The sequence below is a fragment of the Anoplolepis gracilipes genome, chromosome 12 (genome assembly GCF_047496725.1).
Source record: "Anoplolepis gracilipes chromosome 12, ASM4749672v1, whole genome shotgun sequence".
Taxonomy (NCBI): domain Eukaryota; kingdom Metazoa; phylum Arthropoda; class Insecta; order Hymenoptera; family Formicidae; genus Anoplolepis; species Anoplolepis gracilipes.
This window is the reverse complement of record NC_132981.1, coordinates 6,166,930-6,187,643: the sequence shown is the minus strand read 5'-3', so window position 1 is coordinate 6,187,643 and position 20,714 is coordinate 6,166,930. Positions and strand designations below refer to the sequence as shown.

At 32.0% G+C, this 20,714-nt stretch overlaps 1 protein-coding gene across 9 annotated transcripts in view; it reads right to left on the bottom strand.

The window, feature by feature from the left end:
• LOC140671750 (trace amine-associated receptor 9) overlaps window positions 1-20,714 on the bottom strand; it is a 61,592-nt gene that overhangs the window by 6,473 nt on the left and 34,405 nt on the right. For all 9 annotated transcript variants that reach the window (XM_072903321.1, XM_072903323.1, XM_072903327.1 and 6 more), the window contains 4 exons: window positions 19,792-19,908; window positions 15,359-15,513; window positions 14,496-14,643; window positions 1,133-1,387 (listed from right to left, as the gene is read on the bottom strand). In XM_072903321.1, coding sequence (XP_072759422.1) covers window positions 1,133-1,387; window positions 14,496-14,643; window positions 15,359-15,513; window positions 19,792-19,908 — 675 coding nt within the window. The remainder of the gene's footprint in view (window positions 1-1,132; window positions 1,388-14,495; window positions 14,644-15,358; window positions 15,514-19,791; window positions 19,909-20,714) is intronic.

Below are 20,714 nucleotides of genomic sequence, written 5' to 3'. Positions count from 1 at the left end.
AAGAAGGGATAGCCGACTGCGGATGCTGGATTTGTCGTGTGGGGAGAACATCGGGTCCGTTGCGTAACGCATTTTGCACCGGATAAATCTTGTTTTCCCGACAGGTACCGTGCTTTCCGTTGGGGCAAGAGGGATCATGTTAAGTCGTTCGTCTTCATTCGTTCGTCGACGACATCAGAGAATCGCCATCCTCCTCGAGAAATTTACTGATTCCGTAGCAATGCCGAGAGTACGATTGATTTCGCGGAATAAAGGGAGCGAAGCGTAAAATCGGAAGAGAGTAGATGCACACCCGTGAGATGTAACGGAAAGATAAAATGAACGGAGGAAAAGAAAATGGTAAACAAAAGGAAATCCCATGTTCACCTTGCGAATCTATCGAGCTTTTCTAATCGTATAAATTTACTGTTTTTCGTAAGGTGTAGAATATTGTTCTCTTTGCAATTTTTTTTTTTTTTTAATATATATATTCAAATTAATTTTAAAAATACGGAATAGAGAGGAAATTTTATACTTTTATAATATAATTTTTATTAATGATTCTTGATGAAGATAAATATTTTTCTGTGCAAAAAAAGATTTGAATTGTTGTTGTAATTTGTGATTTATTTTAAACGGAAGGTGTGATCTTTTATTGCATCAGGCAGAAAAAATGGTTTCTCACTTACCAAGTACATCGGACTGGCCTTTAATGAATGTTTGAAAACATGCGCTCGCTCGTAACGAGATTTACGCGACGCTCACACATGTAAAATAGTATTTGCTAGACTATAATAGTTTAGCGTGTTCAATTCATAAAACCCGTATGAGCTGGTTTTTTGGCATAAGCGCAAAAAAGGACAAACTAATTAAATTCTATATTTTATTATTTTATAGATTATTTTGAAATTGAACTAAAAGCATAAAACTCCTATTTTTATCTTCTGAATTTTAAATAGTCAATTTTGAAATTCAATTTTAAAACTCAATTTAATTTAAAACTTTACCTCTCTCAAAGTAAAATTAAACAGCTATGTTAACTCATTTTCCTATTGAGAGTATGTTTTTTAAACATGTTTTTACTTATTATTAAAATAAATAACATGATAAATAGTAACAGATTTAAAATGTATGTATAAGCGTTTATGCTTACCTTAGTGTAAAGAAGCTCCCGCGAAATTCGGCGGAAATGATTGTTAAGCAGCCAGTAGAGGAAAGGATTCCAAAAGCTGTTGGAGAGAGCCAGCCACGTGGCCAAGAAGTCGAGAAACGGCGGTGGCTTGCTTCCGGTGCAGGCTACAACGACTTCCTGAATTGTCCACGGCGTGACCATGACGATGAAACCCAAACTCATTGCAGCCATTGTTCGCGAAGCCGAGGTCGACAATCGTCTCTCGTGGGCGACAAGCTGAAATATGTAAGACGTCTCCTTCGTAGTGCACTCACCTCGTTTAGATGGAAATTTAGATACAGCTTCTCTCGATAAACCTGCTTATACGATCAAGGAGAGAATAAGCAAGCAACCGTATTTTATTTTTACTGAATATCTAGACAATACAAATGTCTGACAGCAAAATGAAGAAGCATCTAAAATATGTTTCGAGATTCTGAGACATTCTTTAGATACCTTCAAGATATCGTTTGCAGTATGTATTGCAGTAGAAAATTTATTATCATAAATATATAAATTTGAATTTATATATTTATGATATTAAATTTATGTTTTAACAACAATGATTTAAATTTTGTCACAGAGTGTATCAAAGTTGCACGAGACGAAGAAATCTATTTTTAATGAGACGTTTCATTCTTCATTAAATATCCTTGTCAGACGATGGAACTCATCTTCTTAATAACACTTTAGGCTAATAAATTTTAAAAGAGAAAGTTGAATTAACGTTGGCTTGACTTACTGTCGACTTTCAGACTTTGATGCTTATGTTTAATTACAATGATTATACTGTGAGCAAAATTTGAATGAAAGATTAAACAGGACTATTTTCTCTTCATATTAAGCTCTGAGTGTCGCAGAAAATGGGCAAATAAAACTTTCAAATTCTACTTTCTAATGTAAAAATGTTAGAAAGTTTAATATCGTTACGGCCTTGCAAATAACCTTATTAAAGTTCAAAGTCTATTCCATAAATAAGTTTTAAGTATGCGTCTTTTACGGTCACTGTCGACGTCCTAAATCTGTAACGACCTGTTCTGTGCCGATATTCGCCGATGCAATCGTTCGGAAAAGTAACGGCTGCACATTATCGATATTTTCTTAAAAGCCCGCTAACACTAGTCTCGAAAACTTTCGCGAAATTTCTCAGATTATTGCAAAAAAAAGTCAAATCAAACAATAGCATTGATTCAATAATAAACTGTGTGTTACTTAAAAAAAACGTTCTAATGCGAGGTAAAAGAATTGTTTTGATTATCGATTAATTTTTTTGTTTATGATGAGTTAAAATAATATTTTTAGAGAGGGAAAAGTTAAAATATTGGAGGATTAGAAATAACAATTGTGTGTAAAAAAATTACATCCACGATAACAAGGCGGATCTAACGGAAGAAAAGTTTGATATTTTTTTCGTCAGACACGACTGCATATACGTCACATTATAGTCTCGGAATTATAATCTCGAAGGCAGTTGTAATGTCAAAAAAGAGTCGGACGAATGGCTCTTAACACGGGAAAGGCTCGCAGACATGTCTCAGGCTTGACTCGTCTTTTAGGCCGGCTTGACACGGTTACGAAAGTCGCTAAGCGCTAAGCTCGTCAGCATCAAAGCCTTTCGTAGCGCAGCAGTAAAAGGATTACGAATCTGCTCGTTTAGCTGGATCCGTCCATTTCTACTTCCTTCCTCCGCTTTTCTCTTCTCTCTTACTCAGTTCTCTTTCGCATCACCTTTTGCGCGGTACAGTGTATTGGCTCTCTTCACAAGTCTCGGGATTATGACGTTAATGCCTAGAAAGTATGACTCAGATCGATAATAATATAATTCTTCTAACGTCCGTCCAAAACCGATCAGAAGGATACAGTAGTTGAGATATATCATACTAAACGAGTATAGTTCTATGATTTCTGTATATATCATATCGTTTAAAAATTATATTATATTTTAATTGTTTAAAAATTATATTAAGTAATATTGGACACATTTATTACACACATGTTTTAAAATATATTATTAAATATGCAGATTATTTTTATTATATAGAAATACTATAAGAATTATATAATATTCTAAATGGCAGGAAGAATTTCTTATTCATTAACAGTATGTTGTGCTTCCTCCATCTACAAAGCTTCAATGGATTAGCAGAGGATTGCAAAATATACAGGATCTCGAGGGAAAGGCGAGGTTGAAGAAGACAAGAATCCAGACGGAAATGCCGTCCGAGCTATTAGCATATCATACTGGTGGCGGAAAGACAAAGCGCGAGATAAACTATTCGATCGAAGTATTAGCATTCCGATTCGATTTATCGTCCCAACTTTAGCGAGCAGGAAATCCTGGTGCTCTCTTTAACGCATCTCGCCTACGTATCGCATCGAGATTATTCTTATCGAGCTTATAGTTAGTTAAGCTTTCACTAATAAAGTGAGATTTTTTCGATTATATAAAAATCTCTTTGAAATATCAAAGTTTGAATATCGAAAAATATCCGAAGAGTATCATTTAATATTGTTTTGCATGAATTTAAAAAAAAAATACATTTTACTGCAAATTTTATTTTAGACCATATGCTTAAGCGGGTTATTTCATCTATTTCCGACAGAATACGTATGACTACGAAACAACATAAATTTTAAAAACCTTGATAGCAATATGATATAGCGTATTTCACATGAAGCATTTTTCATTCCATCGTCGAAGAACTATTTTATCAATGATCTGTATTCCGATGTTATGCGATTTTAAATTTATGACTTTCCGGAGATATTGAGATTATCTATCACAACGTTGCATAGCAGTTCCGGAAAAAATTGGAAGATGTTTTGAATTTCATACAAAGAAAATAAATTTTGAAGGGAAAGAATTGACGACGCTTACTGTATAATCTAAATAAAATTCACGAAAATTTCGTTGCAGCAATTTCAATCAAAGTGATACAATATGTTATGAAAGGAATGATAAGATATTAGAGCGTTTGTGATAATTGTCTATTTCTTTTCAAATTAATACATTGTAAAGTACAAAAGATATTAATTCACGTTTTTCAAAAATAAAAATATATTTAGTTCTTTTTTATAACATTTATATAGATATTAATTCACGTTTTTCAAAAATAAAAATATATTTAATTCTTTTTTATAACATTTATATAGGAAATGAGAAATATTATATATTTTTGCAATATATACCTGTCAACTTGCATATTGTCATAAATACATAAAAAGAAACATATCTATAAGAGTGATAAAGATTTGCAGTCCTAGATGATTATAATTAATTATAACATAGTAAGCAAGCTTTTAACATAGTTTATGATCTACGAATAATCATATTATCACAGGAGATGCATAGTATGCAGCGTAAAATTTACATATCTCTCCACGTGCCATTCGCAGAATGTGCGCATTTACAACAATGTGAACATTGTTTCTGTCGTAATTATGCAAGGTGTTATACTATTTCAGAGCAATTCATGTGATATGTGGATGCACATTAAAGAGATTATCTATGAAAGTGATTACATATGGAAATGTTCGCACAATTATGTGAACTTCTTAAACAGCTTGTGAAAAAATTATTCTTAAAAATGTGCATTACAATATAATTGTACTACATATATATGGCAGAGATATAGTAAATTGAAAAAAATGCATTACTTAATAAAAATCCACTCAACTGAAATCAACAATTTATTTTTAAAACAAACATTATTTAATGGAATCTTGAATAAAAGTGATACTAATATATTTAAAAAAGTTTTAATTATGTTTATTAGATTAACATCATATATACTTGTAAACTTTACAACTATAATCTAATTATCGGATGTACCCCATTAATTACATGCAGTTGATGCATTATACAGGATGTTCAGCTGTTGCATCGAAAATGTCCGCGGAAATAATTATGGTCGATAATTAAATTCACGTTAATGATAATCGTATGTTTAATGAGAGTAACCACATTCAATCTTCTCTTTAATGTGAATCTCTCCACAACAGGTTATATCAATACAAGCGTTTAATCTTGTACAATTCAACATAGAGCGAACAGCTTATAATTGCACGATGATTTATATTTTATTATTTTACTTTCTTTCTTTTCTGTTGATTATTCTTTATTATATTCGGAATTTCTATTATGTGTGAGGAGAGAAGTGTAGACGTCTTTTACCAGAAAGGAAAAGAAACAGAATTTGTTTTAAACTAATTTCAGTGATTAATGATAAATAAAAACTTCAATTATATATATTTTCTACAACATGTGTTATTAATTGCCAGATATGTTGTTTAAAAAAAATCTTTTGTTAAATGGTTTATTTCTATTGATTTTTTCTTTTTGTTACATTATCGGATTATTTTCTGATTGCGAAGAAGGGCGTTTCCATTGAAATTTTTCATAAATTTCCGGATAAATATTCGTGCCGGCGAGACTTATGAGATACTTTCGCGTAAATTGCGCTTAAATTACAAGTAAACGACGAGGATCGTGGTGTGAAGAGTAGGTGGGACTAATAAAGGACTCCGGCGCTTGTTCTTTTTTTTCTTGCTTCATTGTGATGGAAGTAAGCCGACGGTGGTTCGTATGCAGCGTCCGCTCTTATCGCACTACTAGATGGTTACGCGTGAACTTACTGTTTCCTTCCCTTGTCCCCTCCCCCTCCCCTTCTCTCTCACTCACTTTCTCTCTCTCTCTCTCTCTCTCTCTCTCTCTCTCTCTTTCTCTGTCTTCCTCTCTCTTTCTTTTACTGAATGCGCGAGGAAAAATAAATAAAGTCTCATAAACGCCGCTCTGAAAGACATCACAGCTTTAGTTACGGTGTACGCCACATCTGGGAAAAGGGATTTTAAGTGGAAAATGCTTTCCCACCGCGAAAACGGGAACCGGCATTTCTGACGCAAGGAGGATTAAAACATCTCTCGCAGGTGTAATCTTCTTGTAACAATCTATCTTTTTTTCGCTACCAAAAATATGTAACAATGCCACAATACGTGAGAGAGACTTTCGACGTTTTCTAGTTGTCAGCGAAGTCAGAAATCACATTATTATTTTGTCATTAAAATGCTCTGCTGCATTAAAAACATTTTATGTACTTTATGGTTTTTTAAATAAAATTGCATATGTTAATATCGTTTTTGTATATTTCAAGTTAATTAATAATTTATATTTAATATATTAGACGCTTTTTTAAGAATAAGTTCAACTTGAGTTTCGAGAACGCATTCAAAAAAATATTTTCAAGAATAATAGAATAATACAATACGTATAATCAAACTATGTACATGCAATAAGTTGTATCGCATAATGATTTTTTTTTCTGGTATTATTAAAATGTGCGTTCGTGAGCCGTACATAATATTTATTAATAGACAGATTTTCTTCCAACATGGAAATCTCTTAAGATTCTTTTACCTACATATGTATATTACATGGAATAAAACAATTATATAAGGAAAAAAGAAAAGATCGTATATCTATTCAAAATCGGAAAGTACAAAAAATGTAATTAAAAAATATTATCAATGATAAAAAATTATGTTAAATATTAATGTTCTAGCAATGATTAATTAAAAAAATATTCTAACTACTTATGAATTAAAAGAATTAAGAAAAACAGTAATTATTCATTAATTCAACACATTTTTTTTACATTTTTCTTTTTAAGAATTAAGTTCATTAGCTATTCTGGTTTTGGAATATGATGGTGTGTGTGAATATAGAATATATAACATATGCTTTATTTAACAAGTAGTTTAATATCATGAAAACGCACGGAAGCGAAACGGATAAAGTGGTATTGATAAAAATTAAGCGTTAATGAACAGAGTCGAGGAAGAGTAGATGAGAAAAAAGGGCAGATGGAAGGGAAGGAATCATTCTCGGGAATAATCCTTAATGAAATCCGTGAATTCAGTATGAAGTCTCGAACTTATTTGATTTCTCATTTGATTCGTTCCACCTCGTTATTCCGCGATAAGTAGGAGCAGCATGAGATGAAAAACGAACAAAATGGGATAAAGAAATTGAAGGTGGCTTTAAAATCTTTTAGATGCTCGGTGACCGTATGATACCTCTGCGAATTTCAAATGACCTGTTAGATTCGACATCATAGCCTGGGTATTATCCAATGTCACATTTTATTTTCTCGTTTTTTATTACTCTTAATTATTGATATTGTCATTAAAGTTTTAACTGTATTTCAGCATAAAATTTTGAGTTCTGTAAACACTTTTTTCTCATATGTAAATTATATTGATTCTCAAATCATGAATTCTTTACTACTTCTGAATTACTCAATATCATTATGTATTCTAGTATTGTATTAAAAATTGTCTTTTTGTTTTCAGTTTAGCATCACGTACATTATATTACATTGACAGTAATATACAATCGTGTACGTTTTTATTAGAACAAAGTGACCATTGAAACCATCAAAACCTTTTGATATATGATCGGTAACTTTGTACTCAGCCATAGTGCCTCGCATGATTCAATTGAAGTAAATGATTGCTCTTGCTATAGTGCTTAGAAGAGTTCTAAGAAAAATTGAAAAAATAACAGTAATTTTATATGATGGATATAGAATATATGTATATTAACATCGCGCAATTAAAAACTTTTTAAATTCAGTGAATTACTTATAGATTATAAGATAAATTTTTTCTGGTTTTTTGCTTTTCTGTATTTTTCAAAAATCTTATTTGTAGGACAGTTTCTCAACATTGGCAAGACGGTTAATTGGATTCCTTAACAATAACGTTTCGCTAACATATTTATCAAAATTTATCGAAATTTTATTCTTTCACTATCGTACATCTCAAGGAACCAATAATAGTTTGTGAAAATTGAGCAATATTCAATAACATACCCGATAAGATATAAAAACCTTGAATGTAAGAAAATTGTAGAGGCGCAAGGAACTACCAGAGAATATTATCGCCAACACGAATAAAAATAATACGAAATATCCGGTCTCAATACCAGATATTCAATAATTTCGTTATAACAAAGAATATGTTGGGCGAGGTATAATAAATAGTTTTATCATTTCAGAGAAAGAGCGAGAGAGAGAGAGAGAGAGAGAGAGAGAGAAATGCCCTTGATTTTTTTGACATTTATGTGAAATGTTAAAAAAATTCACATGACATCGTTAATTTCTAGAAATGTATTTACTTAAACGATACGATTATTATAACGTAATGATAGAGTTAAATATACTGATTGATTACATACATTTATCTGAGTTTACTTGTTAACAAATTTACAATGGCCTTCATTCTTGCTCCTTTTGAATAAAAAAGGATGTTTTTCTTTTTTTTCTTTTGTATAGCATTTCTCACACATCGTCAGAAGACGCCTTTAGAAGGCATTACCGCATCCATTGACCTACATAAGGGTCACAGACCATAAAAAAAAAAAAGACAGAATGATATAGGCACGACCGGATAGTTACTTGTAAATAAGCCGGCTCCGACGTTTTCCATTAACGATATCGTCTATTGGCGACGAAAGTTTTTCCTGAGAAAAGCGGATTGCTAATTTTTTTTGTATGCAAGCTTCTCTATCGGTTGATCGACGAGAGACAGAAAACAAGTTATGTGAAATAAAGCGGAGCAACCTGACAATATCGTGGTATAAAGTGCTTGATTTTAAAAGTTTGAAAACCGCTAAAAAGTTGTTGCCATAAGAGAAGTGGGTCGCAATGACGTTCCGCGTAAAATAAAAAAGACCGGGTATGCGATGAGTTCTATTTCATCTTAATGAAGATTTATTCATGTTGGTGGCGTCAAAAAAGGTACTCGAGTTTATTCTTCTAAAATTATATAAAAAAGATTACACTTTTATAAAATTTTAAAATAGATTTTTTGTTTTAAGATATTAAAGTATTCTTTTATTCTAATCTTAAAATTTTAAATAAATATATTTATTTGATTGATAATAATTGAATTAAATATATTTATTTAATTAATAATTAAAACGTTTTTTTACAAATCAGACACTATATTATGTTAGATTAATGGAAATATTGTAAGGAAAGAAGATAATTATATTAAATACATAAGAAAAAGGACATGTATAATGCTGATATACATATATTATAAAACAAAATTTTAATTTTAATTTTAATATCTGATTCGTGTTTGTCGACTATACAGAAAAATGCACATGTTATTTTCTGTTTGAAATAACACTACACATGAAAGAATATAATTAAAGTCAATATACTATTCAATTTGAGTATAAAAACATCGCTAACTCTGTTGCTTTATAACAAAAGGATTTTTTCCATTATTACAGGACAGCGATGACAACAGAATCTAAGAATATTATGAAAAAAGGGAAAAAAATATATTTGCGTTGTTTGATATACAATGTACGTTGTGGGAAAGACATGTCTAGTGTAATATTTCTTTTCATCCTTTTAAACTTCTTTCTGCTTTATAATATAGATTTTTAGTACGTACTTACAGTGCGAGATATAATAGACACGACGTTTTTCTAAATTTCGCCAAAAGTCGAATAAATCACATTAGCCAATAATTTTTGCAATATTGTTAAAAATAATAATAATTCATTCAAAAGGCGTAAATATCTATCCTGCCTTGTAAGCATTATTCCGGATCATCTGAGTAATTGATGCGGCTGATTTATTATTATCGTAAACGATTAAGCACAACGGACATTGACCATGACATAAAGCATGAACGCCGCTCACGAGAAGTGATCCTCCGAGATTGTTCGAGACGTCGTCGAGGTTGGGAATTTCTCTCACCCTCCGCCCTTGTTCTATAATTCCTCGTTCTGTCTTCGCATCGTGCACTTAACCCATTTTGTCTCGAGATCCTGCCTACCCGGAAAATATGAGCCGGCAGAGGAGAGTTTAACGATCCGCGGACTCTGGACCGATTAAGGAGCGTTTTGCGATGAAGTGCAGAAGCGGACACGCGCGTTTTAATGCGCGTTTTAATGCGCCTTGTCATGCAGCTCGCGAAGAGTCGGGGCGGATGAAACGCCGTGATCTTTCTCTCTCGTTTTTTTTCCTTTTCGGATGCTCTTGAGTCCGTACTCGAATCGTACCGTTTCGTTATGCTGACATGTTGCATGGGCCAGGAATTTATCGACGTAATGCTAATGCGGCATTATTTTGCGCGCGCAAGAGAAATCGTTTAGAAGAGAGATGCGCGAAAAAAATTTTTTGGCGACGACATAGCAGAAATAACGCGCGACGTAATCGTTATGGAGACCGTCTCTTGAACTGGGTTAATAATCGCGACGAGATGATTTATAATGATTAAGCCGTCACGAGCATTCATGGTGCTTAAGAGTAATTTTTTAGCGCTTTGCGACATTAGATTAGACAAAGCAATAATTTCTAATATCGATTTTTTAACTCTTGTTAAAGTGTTAAAATTTCTAAAAATATGACATAAATTGCGCGAATATGACATTTATAGGATGACTCAGCACTGCCGCCGTTTTTCATTCTAACGTGATAGCTCGTTTGATAAATTTAAAATCGATTTTTCATAAAATGAATTTCCAAGAAACTATCATTTGTCAATGTTTCAATATCTGAGTAAAATTATCGAAAGAAAATAACAATGATATAAAATTTTAGCTGAAAAAATAGGCTGTTGATTATGCGCTACGCGTTTCTACCTCTTTAAAACTTGACAACTTTAAAGTGTATTAATATTTGTATTCAATTAAATAATACACATATTAGCTTGATACTTGAGAGAAAAATTTATTGAATGCACTGTTTGTCAGGAAGAAACGGCACAAGTTTCTTTGAAAGCGTTTCTACCAGGTTCTGATTGACTTAATCGACGCGCCTTTAATTTTCTTGATTTACTCAGATCTTAAACGCTCGACTTGATGGCAGAGCTCTAGAGAATCGCGGTGAGAAGACTTACTTGGCGTCGAAACTAGAATTTAGACATAGATAGAAATAGGATTATTGGATTCAAAGTTAGTTGAGCAGAAGTTTCGAGCGATTCTTATCGTCACGAAAGAGTATCAGAATCTCAAATTAGAATCACCTTAATGTGGAACTTTTGATGGATCCACTTTTATTTCTCTTGACTTTTAAAGAGACTTTCAATTGTGAGATGTATTACAATAATATGCGCGAGAAAATAGAAGTTTATTAACAAAATGTATTCACTTATTAAACATTTTTTTTGTAAGGTTTTAAATAATAAAATTCTTTTCTTTATTTTTATATAAAAGATATATTAAAAGAGATAATCTAGTGACATGATACATAACAGAGATCCGTTAATCTTTCCTTCGTGTCCCTTGTCAATGTTATGAGATAAGACTACTTAATACAAGTGACAGAACATAACATGGAAAAAAAAGTGAAATAAGCAACTGCACCTAGTTGGAACAAGGTCGGAATTCTCTTGCCTCGTGGCAGGATGGCTTTGGCTAATGTCAAGATAAATGCGATTTCCTGCAAACGGAATGGGGAACGTGAGGCGACGCGGGGGCGCAAGAAGAAAAATATTGTTTGCCGCGAAAACTGGGGCGCACATCCTGAAGGAGGACGTTGGTAGTGGTTCGATCACGGTGGCGGGGATAGAGATGGAAGAAGCCAAAAGCTCGTCGGCTCTCATGTCGGAGTAGCTTGCCAAAATTTTCAAGGCGTAAGGTTCGTTTTTAGAGCGGAATTAAGCGGAGGAAGCTTTTAAAATAGGGTTACTTAAATCAGGTCATATAAGGTCTCTTGCATGACTCGAGAGAAAAGCACAGCGAAGTCTATAATTTGCGATCCGTTTCTCGATGTACGTATTTTCACCAACGGACATTATTACTTATTTGCGAGTATTTTTAGAAGAAAAGAGCACGCTATTTTCTTTATTTCATTGATGATATTATTATTTGTAGACCCGTTATTTCTTTACAAATTGAAAGCAACTATTTAATAAAGAATTTATAGAAAAATAGCATCTTATATACGTACAATGGTTTTCTTTAAATTTCGAGTTATAATTCTGAAAGAAGAATTCTTTAAAGTACCTTCTTATTTATATGAAATTGAAAGTAGAAAGTAGTTTGTTGCTTTGACCTTCAAACTTTTATATCCGTAATAAGAAGGTATTGAATTCACCCTATTTTATTTGATGCAAATTTAAAGAAGTAAATATGCAAGCAGTCTGTTGTACAGGGCAGTTATTCTCGATATTTTCGCGATCGCTGTTTATCAAACACAATGATTATGAATTTAATTTATTATCGAGAAAGTCAACGTGTTTGTATTCGGCATATGTCGAACTTTCGAAACTATTTTCCGGGTTTGCTAGATCGACGATCAGGGTCAGTGTTGCTGCCACGATCGCTCAATGTCTGACATATAGCTTTAGGCCAACGAGGACAACCTGAGAACCTCGTTATCGTGGATGAATTCAATGCATCGCCGGCGACATCGAGCGATAGCGAATTCAAGCGATGTCGGTTTAGCTGTCTTCAGACCATCCATCTTGCTTCGGACGTTTGTCCTCCCGGTAATGTCTAAGATATCGGTCCAAAGAGGCATCGATGCGGGTTTTATCGACGAAAATTGCGCGTCTTTCTGTGGTTACTACAGATATTTACGATAACTCTTCCAACAACTAACAGTGCAAATCTCATTGTACGTCGATTACATCGGCCCATTCGTTTATTCAAGTTTTTTAAAATGACATGAATTCAATAGATTATTATGACAAAATTATTGCGATATAAGAGAACGAATTTGCGAAATAAAACAGTATACTTTTGCGAAATGCGATATAACAAGGTTTATATCTATTATTTATAAAATGATATGTTTGACGCCTTTCTTTATTTATTATGCTCATTTTATTCTGCGAACTCTTTGTACACAATGTCATCTGTTTTGCAATGCGATTTTTATATCATAATAATTCATGTTAAATTATCAACTGTATTGTTTTTGCGATGATTTTATAACTTTTTTTGTTTAATTTTATATTTTAATTTGTTGTACCATTGAAAAGGATCCGAAAGGGACTGAAACTTTTAACATTTATTACATTTGTGTTATTTTGTACAAGAAACTTTGGCTCGTATTCTGAGTTCACATTTATCACTAAATGTACCTCCAAATGTATACAAACACGTGTACATAAACACATTTAGAAGCACATTAACAATAAATGTGAGCTCAGAATACAGGCCTTTGTTTTTATTACGCGCCATTTACTGCATCCAGGCTTTAATTGACTTTTTCTATTAGATTTAATAATACTTATATTATTTAATATCTATATTGTTTTTCTTGAGATGTAAAAATATTTGGATATATTTGCAAATAATAATAATGTTTACTGCTGACAATATGTCGAGGTGTACATTGATGTGTAGAAATATAAAATAACTCATTATATTTAAAGTAATTAATATTCACTGGATAGCTTAAGATTTCTGATTCTCATTAGTCGTGTCTATACATTTTACTTGGACTTGGACAGATTATATTCGGCCTTTAGTATTGAAAGTACTTTCACATCATTCCTTTGCGATATTCTGATACTGCCTTTAGTAAAGTTTCTGACTTCGAAACTAGAGCTGTTATTTGACGACTTTGTTTTAAAAGATATTTACTGGTAAACGATTAGTCGATTTTTCTTTATATCAACTGTTCTCGAGTTCCTTTGTTGCTTCCCATCTTTTATGTTTTATGTTACATGTGTATGTGTAAATGTGTATGACTGTGTAAGTGCGTTATTTCAACAAAATTTAACAGATTTGGAAACTAGACTACGAGTTGTTGCCCTTTCGCGAGAATGCGCTGGGAAATCTTTCGTAAACTCTTGCATAAAGTTCCTTGCTGGTATACTTGCTCATAAGCTTTATAATTTCATTGCATAATTCTCCGAAGAACTGCAAATTTTAAGTGAATTGCGAATTATGTAGAAAGTTTTAAACGTAACCGTTGAAAATAATCTTATATTATCCTTTTTCAGCAGCTTGGTGTTGACAATACTGATACGTGGGTTTAATTCTAAAATTGATATTATTCTTTTAAATTTTTTACACAAATGTGTGTAAAATTTCTATCCAGCAAAAGTACAAAAACATTCAATAAACAAAATAGTATAGGTATTAAATTCTTTTTAACTGTCAAGCGTGAAAAGCAGCAAACGATGTTTAATTTGCAGAGTGCCAATCGCGCAATGGCATGGTTGCGTAACAATCTTTATGCGTATCCAATCATTCGTCGATAGCAAAACATTGTTTCTATTTTATGTTTCCCGGGGTTGCTTTGTCAATTGTTATTAAACGAGATGCTGGTCGATTCGCAGCTTATTCACAAAGCGAATAAACTTGACTTACCCTCTCTATGTGGCCACCGCTAACAACTTCTGGCGTGTTAACGCAGACTACTCTTTTCAAGCGTAGCTTGTTAACGTGGAAGGCCGAGCCGTAGCAGTACATCAGCACCATCGTCGTCGGAAAATAAAAACAGCAACATGCCAGGATCCTGAAAAAGGAGACACAATAAAGAGCATTTTCTAGCTCAGAAAAGTGTCAGATGTATGAAATGGTGCAATGAAGGTAATATCACACGTGCAAACGTAATAAAAAAAATAACTTCACAGAAATAAACTACACGAAATCTGATGATACGTGCACGAAGTCAAAGTACTCATATCTGTAATGCGATAGAAACAGTTTCGCGATATATCTCTTCTAACGCTCTCTCTCTCTTTCTCTTGGTTTCTGTTATGAATTAATATGATTATTGTACTTTACAATATTAGACTTTGCGCTTTAATTTATGCCGAAGATGCATTAAAATTTTTTTTATTCATTTTTCACATTTTCAATGTTTAGAAAAATAAAGCCGTAATATAAATAGATAATTCCAATAAATAGATAATTTAATCATGACGCGGGGAGCAATTTCTAAACTACCAGCGCAAATTATTACGACAGTTTGAACGATCTTTTATATTTAACACCGGTTTAGAGAGAGAGAGAGAGAGAGAGACGGGAAAGGAACATTTAAACACACGGATATCACTATCTTTCACAGTCGATCGCCCTCAGGTGCATCCTCCAAGGCGATCAGCCGTGACAATCCTCTCAACATTAAATTGCAATTGCTCGCAATTGATCGCCAGTGCGACGACCAAACGTGGTGAGCCAGGATCGTGAAACATCACTCTTATCACCGGCATTCGCAGTGGAGATACCTAAGGGACGCCCTAGCGAAGAAGGGATCGCAGGCAAGAAGGCCAGATCCGTTGAAGTAGTAACCGCCTCTGGGGAGTACGAGAACCCCAAAGATCGCCACGCTCGCTATCCAGGTGGTCGACATCACTGCCACGCAACCCTGCCGCATGTAATACTGTGTCAACATAGACAGAAAACGATCACTCTTTTTCACCGATGTGCGCCAAGCACGTTATGGGTGTATTTGTGTATGTGCGTGTTGGATACATGTATATGCCTATTTATATATGCCTCTCTATGCAGGAGTTTGTTTGCATACATTCCGCATTTCATGACATAGTGCATATCGTGGACTGTTTACTTAAACGATTACTGTGTGCCGTTTTTATCGAAAATTTCAGAGCGAATATTGCAAATCTCCACTCGGGGCCATCCGTTTTGATCAAAAGTCTAATGCTCAGTGTATGTAGTAAATAAACAAATATATACGACAAACTGTAAGCTCGTGAACATGAATATATTGCGCAATTTTATTGTGAATTAAAGTAAAACTGTATGCAAATAGTTTTGTGTGTGTAAAAATTGCATTTTACTTTATATATTCAAGTAAATTGCAAAATTTCCCAATTCTAATGCGATATTTAATATATTTTGCTTAAAATATGTCTTAAATTAGATATATATCTTAAGTATTATATTTTCATATTTCATGAGATTATTTTATTAAATTTATTTATTTAGTAACCGTAAGAGGAAGAAAAAAATATAAAAAAGGAGAAAGAGAGAGAGAGAGAGACAGAGTAGAAAAACGATAAAATTATAAACGTTAAATTTTTCCAAATTTTTGGAATTAAAAAGTCTATTAATATTGAAAGTTAGTTCGATTTTTAAAATAACGATTTCCTCTATGTTTTTAGACGCACTGTAGCTTTAACGAACTCACTTTCCATCTGATCAAATCTCTCAGCAAATAAAAAGAGCTCCACAGACCGGTTTTATCAACGGTCCATTTTTACGGACAAACCCGGTGTGTTAAGTATTATCGAGATTAGGTGAAGCTCGTTCTGATCTCGAAGAACGATCAGTGGGAATGACACTCGACCCTACTATTCCCTGAGCAGGAAGAATCGACGCTTCTTCAATATCTTCTATTTTTGTTTGTTATCACAGATGTGAAAAAGAAAAAGAAATTCGTTAATTTAAAAATATTGAAAAAATATTAAAACATTAAGAGATGATATATCAAACACAAAATTTATTTGGGAGGATATAAAAACTCGAGAAAGAATACATTTTTATTCACGAAATTCAATATTTGATTTACGTGAATAGTGTTTAATATGATATCAATTGTTTAGATTGTGAAAGAAAAACCAAGATGAATCAAAATGATTGTGATTATATGAATATCACTTATAATCATGAATGACACTTTAAACAAAGCTGACATATGTAAATAATGGAATAACGTGCATAATATAGATGCCATTCTAAATTTTATGAGATATGCATAAAAGTTATGAGATACGTTCTGAATTGTGAGTTAGTAAATTATGAATCTCTGAAAATATTATTGAATATATTATCAACCCGCATATTATAGAAATAACAAAGAGGTAAATAACAAGGACAAAGTTTTACTGTAAACTTTGAACTAAATATGACTAAATTATATTGCACCAAATATAGCTAATATAATGCGAAATCCCAAACCAACATAGTATGATAAGAGAAAATGTAAACAATAATATAGGAATAAGATTGGTTTTTCGTTGAATAAATTATTTTACTTTTCTTTAGTATGACAAGAGAAAATATAATATATTATAAAACTAAAGAATGTGTACATAAAAACTAAAAAAATATTAAAAATATATTGTTAAATATATACACTAGGAGATTTTAAAACCGCTAAGATTTTAATTTCTAAAATTATTAAAATCAAACAGACAAAAATTACAAAATTATCGTAAAAGGAAGGAAGAGAATATTAAATTCATGAAGTCTTTTTTCTCGAAATTGATGAGAAGCAACAGTTTCTACCAATCAGACGTAAAAAAGGTAGAAGCGAGGACTGCTAGAATTCGATGAATGACCGAACGTTCGATAGGCGGAAAATTACAGAATGAATGGAAAATACGATTCAGCGATTCATTGGACTTTTTGCTTTTAGCTCTGATTTTTATACATTATACATTCATTTTCTCATTTTAATGATTGTGCAAATAGAAATTCTATTATAGCTTTGCTGTATCGGAACATTTATAATGAAGAAAAGAACGAATCAAGACACTAGCAATGTTGTTAATATCAATGTGATAATTTCAAATAATCAATGTGATAAAATATAATGATAATTCAATATCGACTAGAAATGTTTCGATAATACTTTATTGTAGTCGACAATCCATTATCTTTATATCTTATCTCCTCTCTCTCTATTTAAATTATTCATTTCAAACTAATTAAAAAAAATTATCGTATGATAATTTTAAACTATCTTATATACCTCTGTCTTCACATAGATTTTATCCCATTTATTATGATTCATTGTTATGGACGCTGGAATAGAGAGATACTCTGTAGGTGAATGAGAGGCCGTGGTGGCACTTTGCATTCTGATGCGCTTTTAAATCTCCTCCGAAATTCATTTTGGCGCTTAAGCCAGGGTAACCGCACATCCAAGCTTCGACAAACGGCAGTGTGAAACCACAGCTATGAACCGCAGGAGAAGATTTCACTGATATCGGTAGCAAACTTTGTAATTGCAACGCAAAAGTTGCCTTTAAAGCGACCAACCGAATCGCTTTTGTTGTTGGTCGGAAGATGATGCACAATTACTGGATTATAACTTGATCCGTAGTAATCGACAGGTCTAAGTTTGAGAGCAACGGATTAAGAACTTCCTAGCACGTTCAGATAAACTGGTTTCCGCAAGCTTCCTTTTCAAGCAACCTTTAGGAAAATATAAAAAAAAACATGTAAAAAACAACCATATCTTGCAATGCGCTCAATTTTTTTTCTCTCTTTCTCTCTCTTTTGTAATATATTTTCCTAAATTTTCTATAAGGAGATATGTGTGTGTTTTTTGTAGATGAATTAATGGTATAATTAATATAAGTATATAAATAATGATCCTCTTAATTTAATTTTATTCTTTATTATTATAGAAATAGTACAGATGTATGTGTCTATATAAGTTTCATACTTTTTTATTCTATTGTCAAAATAAAAAACGGTTACTATTATTTTTATTCCGTCATTGAGTAGCGTGGGATATTTTAGATCTCAAAGAGACTAAGAGAGATTATTTTTCAAATGGCATTTATATTCTTTTCTGTTGAATCTCTTTTTCAATCTTTTTTATTTTAATGAATAGCTCGTATGTGTTTGACGTACCACCATACGATATATCTACATATAACTGCATAATACATAATAGATGGATAAATGAAGATATACATATATAAGCTTTGCGAGGATAGCTTCGGAGTATCGATATTTCAGTTATACCGATATTACCGATATTAACTTTCTAGATATTATGTAACGAGAAACATTTTTATTCTTTAAATTTATATATCGATAATTCATGATTGATAAATGATATTAGATTATTATTAGATATCTTATAAATAAACTGATTGTAACAAATAGTAAGAAATATATTTTTATTCTTCAAATTCAACATAAGTGTTTGTTTAGGCTTTCAGACTATATTATGAATGAAATGATTACATCAAATGAAATGATTATAGTTGAATCAAGATAAAGGACTATATTTTCTCGTAAATTCAAAAGTGTCAAATAAGCTTTACAAATAAATGTCGTTTTTTATTGCAATTATTTTAACGTGAAACGACAGTTATCCACAGTCAGTCAATTGTTTAATCTGTTTTATTAGATATCGTATTTAACAAGAGTAAATTTTCCTGTCGATAGACAGGATGAATAGAGAAAATAAATCTCTCTCTAAAAGAAACGTTTAAAACAGGTTATATGTTGTTTAGTACAAAGTTCGTTTTAAAATAATTATAAATCCCATTCGGCTTTATCGTAGTAGCAATTTGTACTACTAAATGAGAAAATTTGTATATGTTCAAGCATTTAAAATAGAAATTTTTCACACGTTTTATATAACATTTTATATAAAAAAATATACAAGTATATATACAATATTCTCTCGTTTGAATATACATCTATAATTTAAATAAATGTAATTTTATTGCAATAAAGAACCAAACATTTGCGAATTATTTTTTATGCGTAAAAAGAGTTATTGTTAAATTTAAAAAAACTGATATTTTTAAAACATAAATAACTTGTATTAAAATATTTTACACAAAAGTTGCAATTGATTTTCATCTGAACAGATACTATCGGGAGATGAATATGTAACAGAGATGTTATGTTAGTTTGATAGTTGATGAGTAAATATAAACAATAAACTTACCCTTTTAGAAGAGTGCTTATGATAGCGATGAGGATGTAGCATGCAAACGTAACGGTCGATTGCCATACAGACAAGAATAACAGCGCTCTGTTGAGTCAAAGCGCCTCTAAGAAGTGCCTGGAACAGTAAAAGTTTCCGAAAGAGCAAACGAGATTCTTCGGGTGTCGTTTTCTCAGTCTTTTCAGATAAAATAACTTATAACTTTTCTAGAAAAGTGCATAGGTCGACAAGTTACGTTACGAGAAAAATCGCTGTTAGATGACAAGTTTTGATGGGTCAAGAGAACATCGAGAAAACTAACTATACTTGTAAGCAACCATATTTCTTATCATGTTCTTTTTATAGATTTATTTTGTAAATCTATAAGTTAAACATTTTTCCTCTTGGTTTGTTGAAAAAATTAACAAGAGCAGAGACTGCACAAATTACTATGTTTAAATATTATTAATATACATGTATAATACTTTAATAATACATGTAAAATTACATTTTCTTTGAAAATAATGTTGATTAAATGATTAGTTAATTGATTGGTTTAGATGTCCTTCTGTGCGTGAATTAATTAAAATTCGATTTTGCGATTATATAATGAACGACAGCTTGTGGTATACCACCGATATCACAACATTGTGGTATAATTTTGCTTCTATTGGAATTTGTATAGACTGTTATACTGATTTTAGAACAGGTAGAGATAGAATTTTATCATCTAATTAATTATCGACTATGGCATAACTTTAATTAACATTTTAGTATCACCAATCACATATTTACGCTTTTCAACATTACATAACACACAATTAATTGTATGAGGAATCGTTTGTGAACTGTATAAAGTTTGTGCCGAGTCTCCGTGTTGTAATTAAATGTCGCGCTCGAATAAAAAGGCAACGCATTCATCAGAATGTAATGTTATTTCCGCA